The sequence below is a fragment of the Leptosomus discolor genome, chromosome 2, assembly GCF_034619465.1.
Source record: "Leptosomus discolor isolate bLepDis1 chromosome 2, bLepDis1.hap2, whole genome shotgun sequence".
NCBI lineage: Eukaryota > Metazoa > Chordata > Aves > Leptosomiformes > Leptosomidae > Leptosomus > Leptosomus discolor.
Window position 1 is genome coordinate 13,265,119 of NC_141392.1, and position 26,386 is coordinate 13,291,504.

A 26,386-nucleotide genomic window follows, 5' to 3' on the forward strand; every position below is an offset into this window, starting at 1 on the left:
GTAGCTATTTTAGTAAAAGCATTATCATAACACATCTAAATCAACAATCAAAACATTTTAGTAGTGTAGAAAATTTTAAGGTAAACATGACCTCTAAGGGGGTGCTTTCTCTCAAAATGAGAACTACCAAAATAATTTCAGGAATAATACTTATTAACAAAAATCTGCACCATATGCTTCGTGGAGACTATTTCATTGCCAAATTTGCATATTATTTACAGGGCATAATTAGTCCTTTCACAAGACAGCACACATATACAATAAAGCTGTCAGTCACAGATAACATAACACTTTTACTGACAGCTGCCCATTTTAAAAAGGAAAACTACAGCTAAAACAAAGAATGAGCTCTGCATTAACACCATTAAAATTGCCATGTTTGGGAATCTATAATGAAACTTGGAAGAGCTACTGAAGTAAAGCAAAAGCCATGGTTTCAATCATAAGCCTTTGCTTAGAGGCATTGGTAATTCCAAGGAAAGGACTGCTTTTGACAAACTTGTGTAATAAGTATAATTAATATTAAAATAACATGTAAGCAAGTATTTTAAAAAAACAGTACATGAGGCATTTCCAACTTGATACACTACTTCAGATCAAATTCCCTTCTCATCCATAAATGTAAAAGCAGAACAACCTCATTACATCTTAGGCTGGTCATTATATACTTTGCATAGCTGTAATAGTTGGAGGCAGAGATGGGTGAGGGAAGAGTTCTGTAACACCTACCTTCCACTGACTGTAACTTCATTAACTCCATAATATCTATGCCTAAAATTTACCCAAGACTCATTAGTATGATACTGGCCATGGAGATGAATCCTCACTTGTGTGGCTTTTACAAATTCTTGGAGAGATGGAGTATTGTAAAAATCATTGTAACCAGGTCGGTGATTTGGTTCCGGGGTAAGAACACTGAAAGTTAGATTACCACGGGAATACGGTGTAAAGCTGTTTAAATAGAGAGGAAGACAAATGAAAATCAAATTATCACGTATTTTACAGATTTTATCTCCTAATATTATTTTTCTCAGAGAGGGTCTCCACTTAACTGTACATAGGGTTCTGTGATTTCTGGGGAAAATTCTTATGTCAGTAGATTCCCAGTCACCAGAATTCAAGCAGGTAAAAAGAAATGTCCTCCGTATGTCTGGCCTTCCCCAAACTGCCATGCTCTTCTCCCGCCCCTAAGTTTCCAATTAAAAGTAAAGCCTCTAAAGGGCAACTTCAGAATATGAATAAAGTGTGACTGATACAGTGCCATCTGCACTAACTTTTCAAAAAGTTTAACGCAATGTCTTTGAGAAACATGAACTATGCTTGAACTACATAAGAAAACCATTCAAATGACTAACATGATAATTTAGATGCCCATATTGTTAATCATATACCTGCTAAACACATATAAAAACCACACAGAAACAATAATATCTTGAATTCCAGAGTCACCTGACTGTATCATCTCATTTGTGAGCGAGCAGAGTTAGAAACACATGCCACCTTCCAGGGACTGAAGTGCAAGAGAATTTAAAGGAATGCAGTAGGACTGAGAGTAAAACTACATTTAAACCTAAAAAGGGGAAGGACAGTACTAAGAATTCAAGCAAAGACTGAGTAAAGAAGTATATATAAACTGCACGTTTGCACATTTGGTATGAATCATATCTCGCACTGGTATATTTTCTAGGCAGAGTTTAGTTATGTGTAGAACTTTGCCTCTGCAAGAGGCAAGAATGTCTGCTTATTTCCACACCTACATGGGCTCATTAAAAATAGGTATTCCATGGTATCATCTGACACCTGACATACAACATTCAAAAAACCATAATTCTCATAATTTCAAAATACATCTGAGCTTTTGAAAGATGAGATTCATAGTTACACTAGGTCTGCTGAGTCATACTCCTCTGTCTTCATGAAGAGTCTTTGAATTTACTGTATCCCTATCCAGGTCAGTGCTCCACAAAAATCTCAGGGGAATATATCTGTGTGTTTCTGAGTGATACTTTCCTCTCCTTCCCCTTCACAGAAAGTTAAATAAAGTATTTTTCTTCCATGATATACAAAGCTGTAATGGAAATGTTAAGATGGGTACAAATGGCAGACAAATGACATCGTCTTTGTATGGAAGCACCAGAAGGAACAGCAGGACTGAAGGCACCTAGACAAGCAGGTCATCAAGATCATAGGGCATCTACACGCAGCTTCTCAGGAAACCAGGAAAACAAAGGAGATCATGAAACAAGGGTCAGACGATATTCAGACTAAGCAAAGATTCAAGCCTCTGATATGGGCATAAAGGACAGTGAGCAACTCCTAACTCTCAGATGTAGTACAGGGTGAAGAAACAAAAACCTTAATCACTTTCATCTCCTAAAGGACACAAAACAGTCCATTCAGTACTAGCATGTGGTCAGCAAACCAAGAACTCTCAAGCCATGGTAAGGATTTCAAAGCTAAGGTCACTCGCCTTCATGTCAACCCAAGGAGTCCTGGCTAGGCCACCAAGAAACAAGCACACTGGTGTCTAAACCCTGGACACACAACTTGGACGTGTCTTGGCACTTAGAAGTATGTGGGTAGGAGAGAGAAAGAGAGAGAAACCAGTTCTGTTTTATAATAAAATCACCTTCCCCTCCTATAACGGTCTCAGCAGGGAGCTCTGCTACACTGCTGACACAAATTTGGAGCATTGTTCCAACAGTTACTTCTCTTTGAGTACACAGAATACTCATCATTACAGGGCATGTTTCTTATCCTTTAAACAAAGCTTTCTGTACATCAACTGTACCCAAAATCATTCATTCATATCACTTCCTATCACCATTTACACCATAATCAAAGAGGAAAACAGTGCTACTTAAAAAACCTTTATGGAAACAGTTCATACTTAACTCCTCAGTTCTTTTTAGAAGATAGATAAATACACATTTCTGGACTGAAAAGGGCATTACACCTCATTTGGGTTATTTATCCAAAAATGTTTGGTTTGCTTAAGTGATTTCCCTTCTCCTCTACCCTCTGCCCTACAGATCAGCAATAAAGCTCAAAGAAGTCCTTTGCTGAAAACTCGTGTAACTCAGATGACCTTATGCTCCTCTCCTCAGAATACTGAACTCCTGGAGAACAGATAAAGATGCTGACACTTGAAAAGTCTTAGGAAGGCAGCAAAAGTGAAACAACAAAAAAGCAAAATGCCTACAGCACCTGGTACTGTATTTTCTCACTGATTTCCAGTCAAGTACTAAACAAGCCTAATACTGACTGGCATCCGAATTCAGGCACGAGATAGGGCATTTGAATCTATGTAGTAGTATAGATTCAAATACATATACATGTACATACGTGCATGTGTGTGGGTAAAATGATAACATATATTAACTATATATTATATATGTTATATGCTATGAGAAGTATATTATATTTTATTTTTTTTTAATTTGCACATGCTGTCTAGTAAAAAGGCTTGCAATATGTTTCTAGAAGGTACTGATTCTTCTTGTGTCGTGTGTGTCCTGCCCCCCACCCCCCATTTTATTTTAGTTCTTGTTCAGAAAGATTAGAAAGCTTCAAGATACAATTTTCAACCCATTTCTTACATGTTTTGCGTGATTAGTAAGGCTCAGTGAGTGGCTTTTGTACTTAAGTTTGGCCTCTCTTCTAAGCCTCAGAAGTTGCACTCTCGGAGAGCAGAAGGTATACTTTCACATTCACTAGAGAGTTTAAAACAATCAGTTATATCAGTACCTTCCTCCACTCTTCATCTCAATGTTCTGTAATTGTACTGACAATTTGTACCCCCAAAACACAAACATGTAAAATTTCAAAAGTCTAGCAGAAAAATAACAGAGGAATCAATTGTGTCACGATCCTCAATGTCTGAAATCTGATAAAAATGACAGATGACCTTTTGGCAATCTTCAATAGAAAGGTCAGATTTGGGATCTTTTATATACTCAGCAGCCCATAATAAATGAGTATACCAAATTAAAAGATTCTATCTTGCTGGGACATAGAAATGAATTGTGTCAGGATGTTACGTGTTCAAAGCACCTGTAATATGCAGATAATACCCACTCATACCTAGGAAGCTGGAGACAGTTGACAGAGTCTGCTTTTTCCAGAGATCCATTGTTATCCATTCCAAAAATACTGCAATTTTTAGCAAAATACTGCCAGTCTTCCCAGTTTAGATCATCTCTTTTTTTCCTTTCAATTCTTACTGCTTCAGGGTGTGGACTAAAGAACTGCAGTATAATATAGAATACCTACAAGAAGATAACGAACTTATAAACTGATATTAATGGCTAAGTTGCAAAGCAACGAGAATATAAACTTTTTTTTTCAATGTGATAATATAGTCTGCTTCACCATTTGCAGGCAGAAAAAGAATCAATATTTCAGTCCACGTATTCCAAATTAAAACCAAAGATAACGTTTTTTGTTAGAAAAGATCTTTGATCTCTCAGACATCATTACAGAACTGAACTATTGCACCAGAACTCCCCTTTTTCTTGAAAGCCATTTGAAAATACATTACAAAGTCAAGTCCATGATATGTTACAGTAATATTTTGGCAAAAATGAAAGGCATAGCTTTGTGTTGCCAAATATTTGATGAGTTGTTTGTCTGATAACAGGTAAATTTAAAATTTTTAAATTTTTTTAGATTTTTTTTAGGAATCTCCCTATTTTTAGTTTGGAATTTCATCAAATACCCTGTGTTGTAGTAAAAAGCACTTCCCCAGCATAATGCTTATGCAGAAATGTGTGTGTCAAATAAGCCAAGTCTTGGAACTTCACAAGCATTTGAACTTACCTTTAACTGAAGGACTAATCCTTACTTATGTACCCAAAACTTGTTATCATATTCCTTCCCTTCTCACCATTAATGACAAAAAATAAAAAAAATCTAATCTAGCAAGAATATGTGGAAATTTGGTAGAGACCCTATTGTGAATACAGTCCCACTACTGATATGTCCCCCCTTTCCAAGACATACTGACACTTCAACAGCACAGTGAAGTGTTAGGTGCAATCAAGCCTCTTCAGGAACCTTGCCTGCTTATCATATTCTCCTTCCATTATTCTTCAGGAGGCTAACCACCATCTCCAGAACATCTACAAAACAGAAGTCCCCTCTGATATGTCATTGTGCCACAGACATGTTAAAGTCCATTTGACTGCAGTTAGCTTTCTTACCAGAAGATATAAAACAAACACCTCAAGTCTTAATAGAAATTAAAATTAAAGTTGAAATTTACAAAAGTGGAGTTAAAAGAGAGCAACCAATTTCTAAATATTGGTGTCTTTGCACAGGATATCTGCTCTGGTATGTCTGTTCTAGCTTACTGCGTGTTACAAAAGCCAAGGCACTTCAAAAGAGAATGAAAAGAACCATAATGTATTTTGTTGCCTTTTGCATTGTTTCATGCTGATAAAGGAATTTTTCTTCCTGGTTCCCTAAGGATAACATCTTAAAACATAAGGGTTACTTTTACTAAAAATTGTAATGAAATGTCTACAAAAATCTTTTCCTAGTTTTGATTTAATAAATAGCAAATGTAATCTTCTCATTACCTGATATTGTCCATTTTGTAAATCTATTGTGATTGAAACACCACGATCCAGACCCGCAGTATTAGCAAACACAGATGAAATCCAAGTGGTCCCTATGTCATCGTCATTGATGTAATACAAAGGATGGGCTTCTGCATCCAACCTCAGTACTCTGTCATTAGTGGTATCATCTGCACCATTAGGGATGCAGTACCTCTGTATCAACGGGTGTACCCGGGGATGACTTCCAGGACAGCGGCACTCAGATTGGGTGTGAAGATGAGGAAATTTTCCAGAGAATACTTCCAAAATGTCTCTGTCAGAGCATATAAAAAAGTAATTACATACATGATAACAGGGAAGTGCCACTTTGTGTCTCTAGACTCATAGATTAAACAAAATTCAGCTTAGATTATAGTAGAAGTCCTAAAGGCCTGGTTTCACCTCACATAAATAGCACAATCAGCTAGGAATCAGGCCACCCAGGGTCCCCGTGTCACCAAGGGTAAGCAGCAGGCACCTGCAGAAGGTGTCTGTGACAAAGCACTCTGGAGATGTTTTCACTGCTCCACAGTCACCTATGGAGCTCCACAGACATATATGGATCCAAGGGAAATGAGCTCCTTGTTGGGGTGTCTACAGCTAGATAGGATGAATCCAGTCCTAGATGCAAGGAGAAAAACTCTTAATACTTTATTACAGCATCATGTCTGACTCCATTCAGGGATCTGGACACTTTTCTCAAGCGTACCATATCAATGGCATATTGCCTGTAACCACAGCTGAGTTGAATGTTTGCACTCAAATCCTCCAAAGAGACCAGCTTGAGCAATATCATATTGCACCCTAGAAAACCTGGATAGAATATTTTCACTTTTAACTAATTTTAATACAAATGCCCACATTTTCAGCTGCCTCAGTCTGTGATCGCACTAATTACTTCTTACAGCCCATGTCAAAAACATTGAATCACTTTAGTTCCCTCTGACATCAGCAACTGAAATAAATACATAGATAGGTAGGTAGGCAAGCAGATAGATATATGAATAACACAGGCAGGTTACCTAAACCTTTATCCGCTCATCTCTGGTGTAAATGAAGGAATTTTTTGAGCCCAGAAGATACCGAATTTTTAAATTTAACAACTCTTACTTTTCCCATTTTTCCACTTCAATCAGTAAGAACATGATTTTTGTATACTTATTAAGCAAATAAATACTTGCTAGCTGTCACTACAAATTCCAAAGAACTCAAAGTTTCAGGACCTTTTAGATAGCCATAGACAAACTAATTGATATGCAGGCAAGACTGTCCTTTGCAGTTTATCCCAGAGAAACATTTTGGACCAAGTTATTTGTGGATATAAAACTACATCTACAAAGACATCGTTAGGTCACAACACTTTGTAAAATACCTTATCTTTCAGTTTTTAAACTTTATTCATTTCACTGACTTAAATCGTAGTTCAAAGGATTTGACAAGCATTGCTCTGAAAGAATACAACCAACATGACTTCCATATAATGTGGAATTCAGATTCACATTAATACTTTAAATTCACAGGAGCTCAGTTCATCGTAACGTCCTGCAGACAGATGAGCTCCTAGGAAACTGCTCTACATCTTATTGAAAGACTATCATTAAGTAGCCTTAAGGTTTGCAGTCACGAGTGTCATTGCGTGTAGCCCACCCAGAAGCACCACACAGACAAATAGGACTTGACTACTTCTGGCCAGCTTGAATTGACTAGATTAATCCAGCATGAGCTGGATAACAAAGGTAACATTTCTTTGTAATGTGCTAGGAAGGGAGGCTGGAGGGCAACAGAAATTGCAGTGGCAACCGTAATTTGGCCTTAGGAATGGAGAGTGTCAAAGCAATTGCCCAGGGCTATGTGGGCCGAGCTAGCAAAGTCATTGGCAGCTTATGGTGACAATCTAATATAGAAAGCAATGAACAGTTAAGACAATAGCACCCCGGGGTGTGGGGTGAAGGGAGCATGGAGAATACCTGACATAGACCTTCGATACCATGGGGCAGCTGAAACCAGAGGAAAAGAACTGCTAAGCGCGGAAGCCAAGCTTGCAGCCGCGAAGCCAGCATGCTGACCAGTTGGAGTGCCTGTCCTCTGCATTTGGATCGCTGGTTTTTGAGTGGTCTAAACTGGACTGGCCCACTATGCTCCCTTCCTTACCCTACAGTTTACATGGAGCTCTGGGAAAGCTTGGTGAGTCTCATCCAGCAGGACTAAGCTTACCAGCTCACACTATTATTTCAGAATTGTGATTATTCAATAACACCTGGACAGTTTATAAGCATTGAAATCTAGCAACTGAACCTACTCTCTGCAAGAGCACATCACTAAGTCAGGTTTTAACAGTAATGACAACAATAACAAGGAAAGCACATATTTACTACTGAGTGTTGACTTTCACTACATGTGTACTACATATACTACTGCACAAACTAGCTATATTTAAGCAACAGTTCAAAAGCAAAACACATTAAGTTGTTGAATTTATTTTTAACTCAAGATTTTTTAGATTAAAGGTCATCTTTGAAATGAGTTTCAGTAAACTACATCATCATAAGCAATATGCAAAGGAGACAGCTGAAAAGCACTATACTTTGGGAAATAAGCATATTGTTATCCTTTCTTCTTACCACACTGCTGGGTTTTGGTTTTTTTGTTCTGTTTTGGGGTTTTGTTTGTTTGTTTGTTTGTTTTGTTTTTTAACAAAAACAAAGGTTCTTTACCTGTTTGTAAGTGCCACCGGGTAAAATCGAAAATCTTGCATTCTTCCAACAAATTGCTCTAAACCTAAGAAAATGCATGATAAATAAATAATCTATTGAGCAGAAGGTAGGTTTGCACTGCATGAGAGCACCTTTAATTCAGCACTCAGAGACCTCTCTTGCACAATTACCCCTCCTGAATGAAACCATCTTGGACCTGGACAAAACTATAGAGGGCAGTGGCTTGATTTTTTTTTTTTGATAAAAAGAATGATTTATAATAACTTTATAAGAACATTTTGTACCTATCTCTTTTCTGATTAGAGAGGTGGCACAAGGATCGGCTCATTAGACAGAAGTAATGAGCCAGTCCATGTGCCACCTCTAATTAGAGAAGAGATACAGTAGGTACAACTGTACCTATCAATTTATACAATAAAGATAAAAAGCATATAAAAATATTCCTTTCTTTTCTGCATTTATTAGTTACCCAGTACTCAGAATCAAAATCAGAACAAAACACATTTCCAAACATAAGCTTTAAGAAATGGGGCACAGAATGAATTTCTTGCCCAAGAGCACAATAAAGTTGTTTAAGTGACATACAGTTATATTTAGATGTTAGCATCAAATTGTGCATGTTCCTGAAGAGCAATAGTCAGTGTTCTTACATCTGCAGAGCCAAGAATTTGTGGAGAGCAACAAAACATCCCCCAGCTGTTCTGCAATGATCATGTCATGCTGTAGCACATATAAAATTCTAGATGTAGATTAAGAGTAACACTATCAGGCATTACTAGAGGCTGAGGGATTCTCATTCTGCTAGTTTACATGAGTATTGATAGAACTGAAGAACATTAACAACCAGAAATCTTCAGCTCTATTACTGACTCTGAAGAGGAGAGTATTCTAGTAGCCATGCACAACTCCATTCTGAAAGTTTCATATACTTACTCAGAAAATCTATGATCATTAATTAATGGAATGTGTCACTTTACATAGCTATGTTTTGGAGAATGAAGGAAAACCTACCTATATGCAGTAACACTGTGTTGGGTTTGAGTCTGGAGGGGTTTTGGTAGCAGGGGAGGAGCTACAGGGGTGGCTCCTGTAAGAAATTTCTACAAGTTTTCCCAGCTCCAATATTTAAGAGGGGAAAAACCTGTTGGGCAAGTCTTTGTTTGGGAAGGGAGGAGAGGAGGGAGATGTGAGAGAAACATCTCTGCAGACACCCAGGTCAGTGAAGAAGTGGTGGGAGGTAAGCTGGAGCAGAGATTCCCCTGCAGCCTATGGTGAGACAGCAGGCTGACCCTCTGCAGCCCTTCAAGATTAAGGGTGGAGCAGATGCCCACCTGCAGCCTATGGAGGACCCCAGGCCAAAGCAGGTGACTGCACCCAAAGAAGGCCATGACTCCAAGGGAAGCCCACACTGGAGCAGTTCGTCACTGGGAGGACTGGACCCCATGGAAAGGATCCACACTGGAGCAGCTCGTGATGAGCTGCAGCCCCATGGGAAGGACTCACGCTAGAGAAGTTCATGGAGGACTGTCTCCCGTGGGAAGGGCCCCACACTGGAGCAGGGGAAGAGTGTGAGGAGTCCTCCCCTGAGGAGGAAGGAGCAGCAGAAACAACATGTGATGAACTGACCCCAACCCCCATTCCCTGCCCCCCTGCACTGTTGGGAGAGGGGAGGTAGAGGAATTGGGAGCAGAGCTGAGCCCAGGAAAAAGGGAGGGGTGAGGGGAAGGAGTTTTTAAGATGTGGTTGTTTTTCTCATTATCTTACCCTTATTTAATTGGTAAATTGGTGGTGGTGTTTAAATTAAACTGATGTTGTTTCCCCTAGTTGAGTCTGTCTTTTGCCTGTGACACTAACTGGCCCTCCCTGCCTTGTCTCAACCCTCAAGCTTTTCCTTCTTATCCCACCGCAGGTGAGTAGGAGTGGGAGAGCGGCTACATGGTGTTTAGTTGCCAGCTGGGTGGGCCTAAACCACAACACATAGAATAAATTACAATCCTACAGGATCATCTGCCAAAAATGTATCTTTCAATCTTTTGAGAATGCTAATTGTACAATTGGAATTTTTTCCTGCAGGAAGGTATAACTTCTCAGCATACAGACAACTCCAAATGACGCACACTTGTTTTTTAACCACATCATGCACATCTTATTTTGAATATTGCAGTGCATTCCACTAAAATACTACAAGATTTACCTGTGAAGCTTTGCCCAATTTGTAATGTACCATCAGCATCAGTATCTGCAACTGTTCCCATAAGAATCCTTGAATCAAAAGGTGTGTTGTCATCTTCCCAGCCGTTCAAGAAGAAACTAATTCTGTTGTGATGCACCTACGGAATCAATGTAAAAGGGCAAAACACATGCTTCATTATGCAATCCCTGATTTATCTACATGTTGCATCTATGACTGAATAACCATTAACATTACTTAAACCTACTTGCTGTGTGTCTTTATTTTCAGTGCCTGCCGAAAGTAGATGCCTCTTTTCTGTTCATCCGCTGGCAATCCCATTAATAAGATCATCACTCAGATGCACAGAGTATAAAATTTCTACAGTTGTTAAATCTAAGAAGAAACTACAGTACAGTGATCTGGTGGGGAGGGGAAAGACGGGAAAAGGAGAAGGGTGGGTCTGTTTCACGAGGTACGAGGCTGGTTACAGCTACATCACCACTTCAGGCCATGGGCACATGTTATAGCTGTCACAGCTCTTCTCATACACATCAGCTCAAACAGGCCTCAAGGGGCTACATACCATACTCAAGATAACCAAACGCAGCACGTTTCAGCCAGGCCTCTAACACCCCTCCAAAACGCCTCCCTAACCCGAGCATGTTTCTTTCTACAACGGCTGAAGGGAACAGTACAGGAACTGGCTACATCTGCTTTACACCCAGTGGGTAATTCCCTTATATCAAGGGAACCCTTGGCTAGGGATATGCACTCAGCCAGCACCCCGGGGTACTGTTTTCTGCAAGTGTTCCCTTCCCTGCCAATTCATTTTAAATTTGAACTAATGTTCATAGAAATACTTTATGGCATTCTCCCAGATCCACAAAGTCACAAGATGCTGGGCTTTTACAAAGTATTTTTTTTTTTGCATTAAAAATCCTCATGCTTAGGTTATATAAAATTAGAAAAAGTTTAATAATATGAGAGGGCCTTTCAGCCTTACATTTCACAAAATTCAATACTCTCATTTAAAAAATACAGACTCATACAAAATGAAAACTGGAGGCATTGTGGCTATAGTCAGCTTCCCATTAATGAAGTTAATTATAGAAACTAAGTTCAACTTATTCAAAACTTTTGAACTCTGTTGAATTGTTTACTGAATAAATTTAATCTCATTTATTTCAGAAAGTGATTTATTTGCAAAACTGAAATTACTTGATTTTTAGCAATATTTAGCTTGCATAAGTCTTATTTCACATGAGAGCTTGGTAGCCTTCAGATTTTGAAATATCATTTTGTTGTTGCCAATTTATAGAATGTTATTTTCATTTTGCAGATATGGATGCCTGGTGAATCGTGTCTACAGAGGCCAAATAAAACGAGAGTGCTTTAGCCTGTCTTGATACCCACGCTAATGAAAACAAAATAAACCTGGAATAATTGCTTCCATAAGAGCAATATATATGCGAGGACAAACAGAAGGTTTACAAGCCAGAATAATTTGTTGCAAAGAGGAAAGCCAGAACCTGAAAAAAATATCAGTCTGAAAACAACAATATAAGCACTCACAATGCTGTTCTACCAATAAAGTCTTTCAAATTTCAGACCAAGATAAACGGACACAATTATCTATAAATCTGAGCTCAGACGATCAGCATCAGTGCCTTGGGCAACATGAGTCTATCAGTATTTTAAGAAAGAAAATATGAAATGAGATGGAGGTTTTTGTCCGGATTTTTTTTTTTATTTAGGCTTCACACAAAATTGTACAGATGAATTTTTCTCCTTAAACTGCACTTTCAACTATACACATGCATGCTGAGCTTTATTGCCATCTCCAGATTCAGTCAATATTTCCCAAATTTAGACAGGAATATTTATTGCCCTTCCACTGATGGAAATTTGAAGGCTATTATCATAATTACTAAGCCTTGAGATTTGTTGAAAAAGTTATTGCATATGAGTTTCACCGCTCAAAATACATCTCTCCATTTTAAATTATCTTTTGTGTTGACACATCAATGACCTAAATACAACAGTTTTTTATTTAATTTTAATTCAAAGCCCTCTCAACATCTGATGCCCTATTTGCAAGAGCCTAAGTATATGCGTATATGGTGGTTACATTGCATTTTTTTTCTGCATCACATTTTTTACAGCCTGTTACTGTCATTTGGTGTTTGACTGTTATCATCATAAAAGATACAGGCTTTTCTACTTTGTTATTTGTAGCATTATCTCATGTTTTACAACATCTTTGCACAACATGCCCGCACATGAAATATAACTAGTGAAAAGTTCTCAGTGGTATTAATGCATAAAAAAGAATGTGGTTCCATCTCTACTGTCTTTACCCAGCCAAAAGCTGATGAACAGCCAATTTTCCTTTATCACATTAGCACAGCCATGAGGGAAACACATTTGTTCTAGTCAGCTACACTAAAGATACTATTACCAATCTAACATATACATGTTTTATATCAGCAGTATTCTCAGAGTATGAGGGAGCCAACAATATATTAACACTACCATGACAGTTTATTTAAGAAAAGAAAATTGTCTCTGTAGAGGGACAGAAGTTAGAAATGTATGGCTAAAGCTCAGTGTCACTGGTCTAATAAAGGTAATAATTCTTGAGCTTTCTTTATAGCAGGTAACACTCCTATGGCAGCTCTGTCATATCATTCAAATAAAAATGTTGTCTTTTACAAGTTTAAGAGTACCTTTATTTTTAGTCAGATATGAGGCGTGTTTCTGCTTTCCTGTTTTCACTGTAAAACACTTGTAAGTGGAATTCAGAAATGGGTGCACTCGCCCCCACCGGCTTCTTACAAACTTACCATCTCAGCCACAGCTTCTACAGGAGCTGATTCTGCCTCCCCCAGTGGTAAGCAGAGTGGTCGCCTTCATGTACCCCCTACTAAAATCAGTGGGACTATTTATGACTCAAGAGTGACAGAATTGGGCCCTAAGTCACCAGGTATTTTTACTTGTTGAAAATAGGTGACTAACGACAATTTTAAATCTCCCTCCCCCCCTCCCCCCCCCCCAATCTCTTTGTATTAAATAGGATTTAGAATAGTTGGGTTTAATATAGCACATCCCCAAGGCAGCCCTAAGCACTTTACAATGCTGAATTGGATATCAGTAGTGCAGTGACTGTGTAAGGCAAAGGCAGCAGTCATTATGCATTTGGCAGTAGCTCAATGTAATGATCCCCCTGCTGGTTATTAAAGGGGGTATGAATATCTGACATGGGAGGAAAATGTAGGAGGGAAACCATGTGTGGTATAAAAAAATCCCAGCGGCTCTCCACTGTGGGAGGAGAGGAATGTCTCAAAGTTTGGTGTCAGTTTAGACTAAGCTAAATAAGAAGGAAGGCTGGCATCGAACCGGCTGTTTGATGCGGTTATTTAAGGTCTCCTGACCGTTAGCATAAATTCCATACAATATCACAGAAATAAAAGATGAATTTCACTCCTGACTGGGACAACAGGATTACTTTCCTGTTGTCTTTATTAATAACGTTCAATAGGAATTTGCTCCAAGAGAGTAACAGGAGATGGGTAGGAAACCCTGGTTTCATGGTTGTGCAGGGCACAGGACCAGAAGCCTGGGACATCAGCACTCTAATCCCAGCTCTGAAACCACCTCTCCCCCCCATGCTTCCCCATCTGTCAGATACTTAACAAATCACCTCACAGGGAGGTGGCAAGGATTAGTTACTAAGATAAATTCACTCTGCAACCACATTAGCCTCTGCCAATGCAGAGCCTAATACCAATTCCAAGCAATGGAAAATCCATTTGATGGTGAACTGAGATGGTGAAAGATATCCACAATCTTTCCTCTAATAGCATTCTTGTTATGATCCAGAAGAGTTTCAACGATGAGAGGTGCTGGGCCAATGAGCTGAGAGGCAAGTTCCTTCAGTGCATCCTGAATGAAACTCTTACGGTCCTCTGTCACAAGCAAATTGCCCATCAGAGCCAGCAATACCAAATCCAATTACTTCCTGCCTAGGAAAACTTCCCTGCCCTATGGGTCACTGTAGTGCAGAATGAAGGAGGACACACTGAAGCACAAGCTACTGCTTATAAAATGAGATAGGGACAGAACAGGCATCACAACTGTTTATTTTCTCACCTAAAGATCTGTGCTACTCAGACCCTACCCATGAGAACATAACAATGAAATTTAACATGGGTTTCGCCATTTCGTTTGGATCAGGCAGAGTTTTCACATAAACAAAAGCCAGTATTTTCATATATTAACTGCTAACAGAAACTTCCACTATATTGCAGTAATCTGTGCTGCAAAAAAGAAGCATCACAACCAAATATTGCACTTCAGTGCAGTTGTACCAGTTAAGGCTAAGGGACTAACCACGGCAAAAAGCAGAGGCCAGGGAGCACACAGGAGCATGGTAAGCATGGACGATACTGCTCCTGAACACCCTCTGAACCTCAAAGCACCAGCAGCTCAGAGACTTCATCAGCCAGCCATGGTTTCTATGTATTTAGTAGCTTTCCATGCATTTCTTTGGCATGATTTTGTATAGCTGCTTCTTGAACACAAAAACTTGTACTTCCCCCAAGGCACTCACTGTATAGATCAATTCAAGAATACCACTTTTTTTCTTTCTCTTCATTTTTTTTAAGCCTTGAACTGTAGTGTTATCTATAGCTATAACATATAATGGTATAATAAATACATAGTACAACACGTATAAATAAACAGTATAACATGTATAATAAAAATATCTAGTATTTCACTAAAAATTATCAATACGCTTTTCAACAAAATCTAATATTTCTTCTCAGTAACACAGAGGCAGAACAAATTTTGGGTATCATGAAAAAGATACAGCTCCATTCATTCCCCTTTTTTGAGCCACAATGACACTTTCCAAGCCAAAGCCAACTTGGGGGAATTCTGAGACCCCAATCTACAAAGTTTTGGCTTCCAGGTAATAACACACACATATATTACATTGCAACATACATGTGCGATATCTGGCACATGTAAGCAACACCCACTTTTACTTTACACGCACTAATCATCCTGTTATCAAAACATCCCATTACATATATAAAAATGCAAGTGAGACAATTGTAGTCTCTTCCACATAGAACTGAGTTGCATCATTTCAGCCAAAATAAATGAAGTGAATTCTTCTTCAGTGGACCCTATGATCTTTTTGCACCAGTAAGATTTTTTCCATTAAAAATAAGTCCTAATATTAATACTACCCATAAACCTTGTACAAAACTAATTATAATAAATAAGATAGGAAGGAGAGACATAGAAAAGAATATACTATGTTCCATTAAAAAATAATAAATAATACCTAAATATATCATAGCAGAGCTCAAGATCACTAACCAGAGATCAAAACTCCACTGCACTAAACGACGTACAACAGACAGATGCAGTAGTCTCTTCCCCAAATGTAAACAGAATTTATAATTATTATATGCTTCAAAGACATACCTGCTTTTCAGTAAGTACAATCTTTCCCTTTAGGTTATCTTTCCTATCCCAATATTTAATGGCATGGGAAAGCTTTATTAAAATATTACAGATAAATTAAGGGAAGTTATTTCAAGACAACATTAATCTCTTCTACTGGTTAAATATACATTCTTTTTACTCTTATTCATCATAGCTTCTAGTAACCATAAAATGCAATTTAATCTTAAAGTTTCTTCTCATCATCTATTGTTCTAATAACTAGATCACAGTATCTGGCCAGACAGACGAAGAAACCAGATGCATTTCTTCCCAGACTTGCAGGCCATAAATGAGGAGTTCCATAATAGAGAGAACTCTGGCACCAAAAATTGAAGAAAAAAAATCTTTTCCAGTTATTCAAGCCAAATGATACCAACCCTGGCCTATTTAGTTATCCTGGCAAATTGGTGATGGCAAACACTTCCAACTGTAATTTCAGCTCTTAAGGCTATTTATACTTATATCAAAGAAAGTCTCAGATGGTAGAGGCAGAAATGACCAACACATATAAAACAAGGACAAGGATCAAAAATTCATCTTCAGATAAATACTAGGAAATGGAACACATTCCAGTACATGTAATGGACATCACTGTTTTCAAATAAGATGAAAAAGCAGTAGTTCAGGGATCTATGATATGTACCAGACAGTGAACAAGATTCTTCCAAATATCAGGTATCTGCAAACTAAAATGTAAAAAAAAAAACCAACCAAAAACCTAATTCTTAAGTTAAAAATGCAAATTCAGCTACCTGCAAATGTAAGCTAAATTTAAAATTAAATACAAACTAAAACATAAAGCCTATTCCTCAAATACGTGAAAACAAGAAAATTCCCCTCCATATCAATGAACAAAAAATAAACTGTAAGAAAACTCAGAGTCTGTATTAGTTTATCCTTTAAATAAGCTCCATTTGTACAGCAAGAAGTTTCTCAGAAATAGAAATGATTTTATTATTAAAAAGAACGTGATGCACAATATGAGAATTTTAAAGTGCTTTATAAAGAGCAATTAGGTAGCTATACAGTTTACCTGTAAGGCATTACAAAAAAAAAAAAAGTTCCATTTATTTTCCAGATCATCAAACTGGCAGAAATGACCCCTCCCCTTAACTGCTATAAAAACTAAAGCAACCCCAGAATCAATAGAGTTACACAGGCTTTACAGAGATGAAAATGAAAGCAGAAGTTAGCATAAATGATTTGCTTAATCATTCAGAAATAATGAGGTATCAGAGATTATGAGAAATCAAAAGAAGTTGTGACTCATCCAGCTCAAAAATTACTACATAACATACCCTTACAATTGCTTACAGTCACTTAATTTGGTACGGTTCTTAGAAAAGTTGATACCTGAACATAGCTTGCTAGCTGTTAAAATCACCAAGATTCAGAAAACCTTTTTTTCTTTCAAAAGTATTGCAGATTTGTTGATCAGGAACTTTTTCAATGAGTTCATTCTATTGAAACAGACAGTGTATTAACACGTTTTCTCCCAAGGTGAGAAAACAGATTAAGGTTATGACCAAAATGACAGGCCTGTGACTTCCTGGAATACTTTAATAGAGTCAACAAATCAACAGTGGTCACTGATGACAACAGATGAGGGAAGACAATAGATGGAAGGAGGGGAATTAGTAATACTGCTATAATGGTCCAATCAGAAACTTGAGCATAAAATTCTCTTTTACCTTCAACCTGTCTAAATATGCTCTTTTTTCCAGCTCATATAAAGATATACGGCACATTCTACCACTGGGGACATGTGGATTCATATGTCTACTCTGGGAAAGCAGGTGTGAGACAGAAGTGTAACAGTTAATGAAAGATACAGTAAAGGGGTTTTGATATCAAAGAGATGAGACGTAGGTATGTATTTCACTATTTTCTTGCATAATTGCTCATCTTGCTGAAGCTGCAGTTACAAAGGCTTCCACAAAGCTTTAATATTTCATAAGTGAATTTCTGTAAAAAGGAAAGGTCAGTGATAGGGACTTGAGCAACACAAAATGGACAAACAGAATTTGGGGGAAAAAAATAGGACAAAACCATTAGCATGAATCCAAGTTTACTTTCAGCTGTGATTTAAGCAGAGCTAGCGACCAAAACCCACAATGCTGCATTTTACATATTTTTGGAAAATCTGGGTGTCTTTGTGCCCCTAAATTGATGCATCAGAAACAGACAACTTTCAGTGAAGTGTTGAATTGTGGCAGGAAAAATTGCAGAATTTACACATCTTGATCATGCATCTCAAAGGTTCATTTCCTACCCACCAGTTCTGCCTTATTCTTCTTATTTTGCATTATGCTCCCATTTTTTATCTCTCCTTTTTTATCTACAACATTTACATTTCACTTGTGGGTTTAAAAAAAAAAAAAAAACTCAAAAAAACCCACCCCCACCCCCAGCCCACCCCCAAAAATGTAGTGAATACAGGTGGGAGCAGATTCTGCACCCCCAAGGACTACTTTTCTCAAACATTGATACAAATAGGGAACAAAATAAATGGTTTATCCCAAAATTTCTCTACTCCCAAGCCTTCAGGTAATCTCTTTGACAGTCACCTTATGAGTGCTTTAGAAAATAAAGAGCTGCGGTAGTTTCCACAGCTTAACCTCCGCAGACGCGTCAGGATTCGATACCACACTCAACCACCTTCTACCGCACACACTACTCACCCACACTGGTGCACAGCCTGCTTGTACAGTCCTGTATTCCTTATCTCTCCTGATGACATACCACATGCAGCCTTACCCAAATTTAAAACTTCAGCTGAACGGGTAACTCAGGAAAAAGCACTATTGTACATTTTTGTAGTGTAAGTACATTCTGCCAGTGACGCCATTATTGCTAGGGATGTTTGGGTAGATGTCTTACATATACCAAAATCTCCTGTGCTCTTCCCTCCCCCACACCCCCCCACCAAAAACAAAGCTTACAACTCTAAGACAAAGAGACCATTTTAAGTCTTTTGCTCTTTGCATTTTAATTTTTTTATTTGGAATGAAAATTGAGACAACACAGAGGGAACTTGGCAGATCTAAAGCTTGGCAAGAGATAATGAACCTATGTAGCAAACATAAGAGAACAAGAATATGTCAGGAGGAATTTGTCTGGGATCTTGTTCTCAAACAGACCCAAAACAGATGCTAATAACCATGTTAATAGGGACAGGGGGATGGGGGGAGGGAGAGATGTGGAAATTAAAGAATAATATCCAGGGGGACAAGCCAGCTCAGATAATTTATCTGCATAACACTTGACAGACGAACGGCACCTTCTAGATCAGTAAAAGAACTTCCTGATGAGTTTGCGAGAGAGCTTGGTGCTGCTTCAGCTAGAACCCTGTCTCCATTTCAGATGCTTTCCTCTTTCTTACCAAGTACAGCAGAAAAGGAGTACAACCTTATATAGCCATTACAGTTACTTAAAGTCCTCAATGCTATTTTTGGATTGTTTGCCCATTATCTTATAGCAAATGCAAAAGATACATACATAATAAAATGTATTTTACCTACTATTATTATATGACTTTATTCACATTTCTAAACTCCTGTGTTTCCATATTCAAATCCTATACTACCCTCGCACGGCAAAAAAGGAAGTTTTTAACTTATAATAACTCTGCAACCCCAAACCTACTACCCACCCTTCTGTATTTCAAGCTTTTGAAACAACCTGGCTGCAAGCATGAAAGAAAAGAGCACAAGAAGATAGAGGCAAGTTGCAACCCTGGCATCTATGTAGGTTTCAATGTGATGCTTTTCACACATCTTCGGTTCTCAGGCCAAAGAGTATTTCACAAGAGGAAAACAGCACTTGGGGCCATTCATTGCAACCACTGACTTAAGTAACTGCATGGTCAGGGGCTTTATTAAGATGATTTTAAAAAAGAAAGTGCTTAAGTTAGCATTCATGGTTAGGGGAGATTCCTTTACTCCCAACCGTTCTGTCATTTTTAGAAGGAAGCCCTGCCAACGCAGTTCTAGGTTGAGATTCATTATTTAACCATAGCCAAAAATACAAAATCAACTCTGCCCTCTCACCAGAGCGAGCCAGTCTAGCCAAAACATGCAACTAGAAATGTTTTAATTTATTAAGTATTTTATTTTTAGTTCATTCATATCACAATTCAAGAATGCTGTGCTCCTATTCTTCACTGAGAGAAGGAAGCAAAAACTCTAAAATCTCCCTTTTAGCACCTCCTTAAGCTCTATAGGAAAATCACCTCTGGCCTTTGAAAACAGGAAGTAGAGCTGTGAGTCAGTGGAAACAGTATAAGCACAAGCTATTTGATGGTAAATCATTGAATTTTTCTTCAAAATCAGGATGCTGCTTTAAGCTGATTAGGAGTTTGTACAGGGAAATGGTTTGAAATAATCAACGTTTAATTTATCTTCAGTATGCTCCAAATGAAGTTTCAATATACACAAGTTCACCATAAGCAGCTTCAACCAACCGAATCTGTGAATTAAACTGCATTTTAACCCAGACTATTTTAGGACCATCACCAAGAGAGACCTGGTAAGATGCCTTTCTTTATAAGATTTATAGGGGATGCGCACACACATCAGTATTTGATGACACTGTGCACAATCTTGTTGCAGAACCCAGAGGATTTTAACTTTCACTAATATAACAGGGTAAGAAACCTGTGTTGAATATATTTTCCTGCAGGCCAGCAAACCAATAGTATACCAAGAAAACATTCCAAAAGGAATAATACTTTTTCATCTTTGGTTTTATCCTCTACTTCTTTCTTTCTTTTACTCTTGTTGTTAGACTTTGACAGACACTTCTCCCGGAGTTCCTGACAAAAAAAAAAATCCTTGATTAGATGGCTTTTGAAATTAAAACTGCCTAAATAGGAAAAACCCACCATTTCTTAAATACTGAAATTGACTCATCACAACATTCTGTCCAGAGATAACAAGTGAACTGACTAGTACTTCAGCTGTGAATTTATTTAAATGTAGACATACACATGCAGTATTAGGAAGGCAAAAACAGGATATGAAATAAACATAAGGCATCAGCTCTAAGCTCACTGTCAAGACTATTCCAAGGCTTCTAACCACAGAGTTCAGCTGAAGGTAACTATCTGTCAAATGTAATCTGTGCAAGTGAATATGCTTAAGCTGGTGCTATGAATCAACCAAAATTGCTTTGGTCTTATTGACATTCAATTGCAAGAAGTTGCAGCTCATCCAGTCCAATAGACATCTGACAACACCAAGAGTGCTTCAGTGACAGAAAGCTTTAAATATAGATGCAACTATCATCACAATACACATGGATCTAAACTTTATGATTCCTTATACCATCTTCAGAAACTGGTCATCAGCTGGATGCCATAAGACCACATGGTCATGCTCTCTGCTTGTTGCCAATTTCTGCAGTTAACAAATCACTGTGACTTAAAAGAAAGAGAGAGAATAGAGATTGTCTGACAGAAAAAGACCATTCAATCTTTCATCACTGTCCTATTAAATCCCTCTGAAATCCATTTTTGCCATTATCATCTTCGTTCGTCTTTTAAAAACAAAATGCCAGATCAAAATTTGTTCAAACCATTTGCTTTAGTTAAGGGCCAGATCTTCAGCTACTATAAAGTGCCTTCAGTTTCAGCAATGCCATTTTACACCTGCCGAGATTCAGACCTCAAATACATTAAATTTACTTTCCTTCTCAACAGCTGCTCTTCACACCTTGAAAAAAGATGTCTGATAACGTATGTGGACAATAAAACATCTTGCACCCTGGGTCCCAAAAGAAGACCCGATTTGTGTCCTAACTTTGCACAAAAGGAACACCACTTACATATATCTATGGGGTTTTTTGACCCTTCTCTCTGTCATTTCAGAGGTAGATGCTCCAGCTCAGCAGTTTCTTTTTTAAAAAAAATTTCATATAGCCCGACTGTCTACATCAGTTGTTACGTACCCACTTGCTTGCCCTCCCCAGCTCCTGCTGCCTCATTCTTTCCTTCACCATACAGTGAAGTGAAATAATCCCAGAGCCACAAACAGATAAAGGAAGTTGGGGAAGAGGAGATATGCCAGCTACATACAGCCTGCAATCCTGTTTAAGGGGACGTACAGTGTAAGTATTTGAGGGAGGAAGAGGAGAGATTCACGCCCATGTTACGAGCACTGAACAGTTATGCCCATGCTCTGAGAAATCCAGTGTACAAAAACCAGAGACTTGAGGAAGAAACCTCATCAGGGGACCACAGCAACAGAACTGTCTTAAAACAGAAGGGCTGGAGAGGATAAAGGGACAGTAGAAGAAATGGTAAAGAACAGCGAAGTGGAAGGAAAAAGCATAAGGTCGGGAGGGGCAAGTTGTCTCTTTGCCTTTCCTTCTTTTGCCCGAGGCCCATATCGGCCTTTCCTTTTCTTGACTTAACTGGGATGAATTTTAATTGCAGCCTCTCTACGTGTTTTATACACTATGTACTCTCTACTTGTGTGGAGTGGATTTCCCATTCATCACAGGATTGCAGGCAAAAATCCCGGGAGCATTTTGCTTTCCTTCAAAGTTAGCTTTGCTAAAATCAATAACTTTAGGGCTGCTTCCTCTGTCTAGCACATACCCCCAACCCCATGACAATTTCAAATTCCATGAATTTATGATCATTTGATTTTGTTTCTTATCTACATATACAGATTTATGTTTCCAATCTTTCCCTGATAACAGTGACAATATTCTATACTGTTTCAGTAACAGTATAAAGGCAACGACCTCACAGCAACAGTGGAAATGTGCTCTCATTTGTAGTTTTAACACAGTCAATATCCTAACTGATCTCTAACAATCTCTCTTCCTACTGTCTCCTCCTCAATAACCCAGTATTCTTCAAATCAAAGTTCTGGTTTTCTTAGGGACCTGTTTTACGTCTTAAATATTTTTATTGCTTGGGCTTTTTTTCTGACCACCTGCAAGTCTAGTGCAACAGCCAAGAATCACAACTACATTAAGTTGCTGTTGCCTTGTATGCAAACCACTGAACTTAGTTCAAAAAGAAGGGAAGAAAAAAAAAAAAAAAAAGGGGGGGTGGGGGGAAGCAGGAGTGTTTCCTATTGCAGATTGAGTATCATCCCTCAGCAATATTGTTACATCTCTTCCAGCTTTATATTAGCTCTCCCTTCACTAAAACTGTGTATCTTGGCATTTTAAATCCCCCTTCATTTTCCTGGTTGTCTCTCTTATTCCAATAATATCTTTCTTATCCTTGAAAACATGTCACTCCAATTCAGCAGTCTTATTACATATGCTCCTAGCATTTGTATAAAAGATATTTAGCTTTTCTCTTTGCCCTCCTTTACTTTTCTTTTTCACTATCTCCTACAGTGTTAATCCCTTCTCAACGGGAAATGGTTTTCCTTCAATACAAGTCTTTCTTTTTGTGCATAGATCCACTAGTTCAGCTTCAATTCCCTGAAGAACAACATAAATTTTTTAAAAAAAAAGGGGGGGGGGGGGGGGGGGGGGGGGCAGGGGAAGAAAAAGATGGAACCCTGGAGTGCTCCTGAAGCAATTAACTCTGTTCAAGAACAAGCCATGTATTAATACAAATCTGACCACCAAACACTGGAATCAGAAATCAACTGGAATGCAGATCGATCCATAAAGTGGTTTACAGGTTTAAGAAAAACTAATAGCTATTTCATGAATAAAGCCTTCAAGATGCAAAAATGCAAGTAACAGCAGGCAGAAGGATCCAAAATAAGAATCATGTCTGTCATTAATTTTTTGGACAAGGGTAATTTTAGCACCATGTTAAAAACTGAGTGATATAACCCACACTGTCAATTATATAATTATCTGATAAACAAGGCCGAAGACAAAGAAAGATCGATGTGAAAAGAGACAGCTTTTGAAATGGTCTATTTTTAAAGAATTAGTATTTTAAAAAGTAAACCTTAAAATGAACGGTTGAGTCGGAGATTAGTGATCCTTCTGCCACAGGGAAACGTATGCGTTCCAGTTATGGACTGGCAATTTTCATTTAATCTTTTGTTGGTGAGTACTTCACCAGTATTTCAGTAGTACGAAGTAATATCAAAATGGTTAACTACAGCTCTGCCACTTTCTACCCCAACCAGCACTGTACCAATGAAAAATATTCTCTATTGCCTGTGTCAGTAGGCTCTATCAATCTGTTACTGATGTCTCAGGACAGAATAAGCATACCTGGGCAGGGGAGTGGCAGAGAGAAGATGAAAGCTCAAATTGCAAATACAGATTCTGTTAAAAACTAAAGCAATTAACAAATAAGCTTTGCTCTAACTACTATTTTAACCGTTGATGAATTTCTGTTATTTTTACATGGAAAGGTTTAACAAGTGACTCTTGTGCTGCAAATGAGTTCCAAACAATAAAACATAATCAGAGGATCCTAGTCATCAAATCTGAAAATACAGGGAGAACAATTGCTTTCTTGCTGCATAATGACTCTATTTTCCCCAAGTCACAGAACAAATCAGATCCAAGATCCGATGATCACTATAGTAACATGAAAGGAGACAAGTATATTAAGGATTCAACAAGCTGCTTTTTAGCACCTAAAACACTTACATACACTTGCCAAAATTAATTGAAACAAAAGGTCTGAAAGTACATTTTAGGTAATCTCATAACAATGCACATTTTCTCTCGCCCCCTCCATTTAAAATACAGCACAACCACTGATTCTGAATTTTCTTGAACTACTTGTAATCATGTAAATTAGGGATGAGATGTAGATGTCAAATGAAACGTCCCTTCTGAATAAAGTCTCTGTGCTTCACTAGTCAAAGAATAAGCAAATACCCACACAACTGAAGGAAGCTGTTACTAATGTACAATTATTAACCCTGTATTACTCTCTCAGCTGTATATTAAATTCTAGTCTTTTGAATTGATTTTATGTGAAAAATTTTGCAGCACTTTGCACTGCTCAATACTGGGACTTCTAAGACATTCCCAAATTTAATGCAAGAATACATTGGTTCTACAACAGCTGAACAGCTCTGCTGGGACTAGAAGGTTCAAAATCCATCCCTCTGTCTTTTTTTGTGATGGTTTACATATGAAGAAAGCAATTATTCTTGCCCTCTGAATGCCTGATCACCATGTTCCATGTATCCAGTAAAGGGATTTTTGCAAATAGTCTCATCTTTTCCTTCAAGGCTTAGTTTCCCTCCATGGTCAAGGATCCACAAAATTCTGCCTTTGATTCCTTTCATATTCCTCCCAACAACCTTACTTCAGGCCCTTCCCTCCTCCTCTGTGCCCTGCTTTCTTCCTTCAATCACAAAGTCCTTTAGAAACGGTCATTCAACTATTCCTTTGTACGCAACTCTCCAATGCTCTTTTTGACAACAATTCACTGTAAGCTTCAATCTTCATTTTTTGATAGCAATCGCTTTTCTCCAGAGTTACTAAGCATCTTACCAGCAAAGCTTTGCAGTAGATCCAAACTGTGCTGTGAATGGAACATAGACCAAACCTGACTTAGTGTTTTGGTAGCTTATTGTTGGTAGCTTATTTTTGGAAAAAGTTTATGCAGCAGTTCTCTCAACCACATTTTGTTGGAGACGGGCCAGGAGAGGCTGCTCAGAAAGTTCATAGTGGTTTCCTATTCACCAGTATAAGGCCTCAAGTTAAGGCATGGCAAGGCCAGGGAGATTACTGACCAACAGCAAAGATGAGGATGCCAATAAACACAATTTAAGGAAAAGGATAGAAGCCCTCCAGATACAATAAAATGCACTTAAGAAGTCCAGCAGAAGAGTGGTAATCCAGTCTACTGACCTGTTATATACATAATTACCTGCCTCACAGAGAAGCGGTACATGCATAAGGCACAAATAAGTAGCAACTTGAAGAAACAGAGCATCTACTATCAAGACCCAAGCAGGCTGCCTAGAGAGATGAAAGATTTCTTCTTTTGACCAGTCCAAGAACCCCAAAAGTCCCAAGGGACATGGTCATCAAGCTAGAAAGAGAAAGGCACACTTCTCGGAGTACTGAGGATAAATCTTCAGGGTAAGCATTTCAGTGGAAAGAAACAGAAGCTTGCAGTTCTGAAATGTCAGATTAGGAGCAATATTGATAGCATTTGATACTCAGCAGCAGCATAGATTAAACTGATTTGCCTACAGGCACAACGAAGATGAGCCTACAAGAGATACAGGCCATCTACAATCCATCAATAACAAGGGTACACCTAAATACCACTGGAGGGAGGAGAGGTTCAAGAGGAAAATATTTTGGCTTTAATTCAGAAGGCAGAAGATCAAAGCCACTGCCATTCTTTGAAATGCTGCCAGTATCATAAAGGGTCAGACAAGCATGGCTGCATGACTCTGCACACAACTGAACAAACAGTGCAA

At 38.3% G+C, this 26,386-nt stretch overlaps 1 protein-coding gene across 1 annotated transcript in view; it reads right to left on the bottom strand.

The window, feature by feature from the left end:
* USH2A (usherin) overlaps positions 1 to 26,386 on the bottom strand; it is a 395,830-nt gene that overhangs the window by 351,430 nt on the left and 18,014 nt on the right. Inside the window, exons 3-7 of the mRNA XM_086460628.1 lie at positions 10,509 to 10,644; positions 8,315 to 8,378; positions 5,580 to 5,874; positions 4,084 to 4,268; positions 730 to 951 (exon numbers count right to left, since the gene is read on the bottom strand). Of these exons, the coding sequence (XP_086316754.1) occupies positions 730 to 951; positions 4,084 to 4,268; positions 5,580 to 5,874; positions 8,315 to 8,378; positions 10,509 to 10,644 (902 nt within the window). The remainder of the gene's footprint in view (positions 1 to 729; positions 952 to 4,083; positions 4,269 to 5,579; positions 5,875 to 8,314; positions 8,379 to 10,508; positions 10,645 to 26,386) is intronic.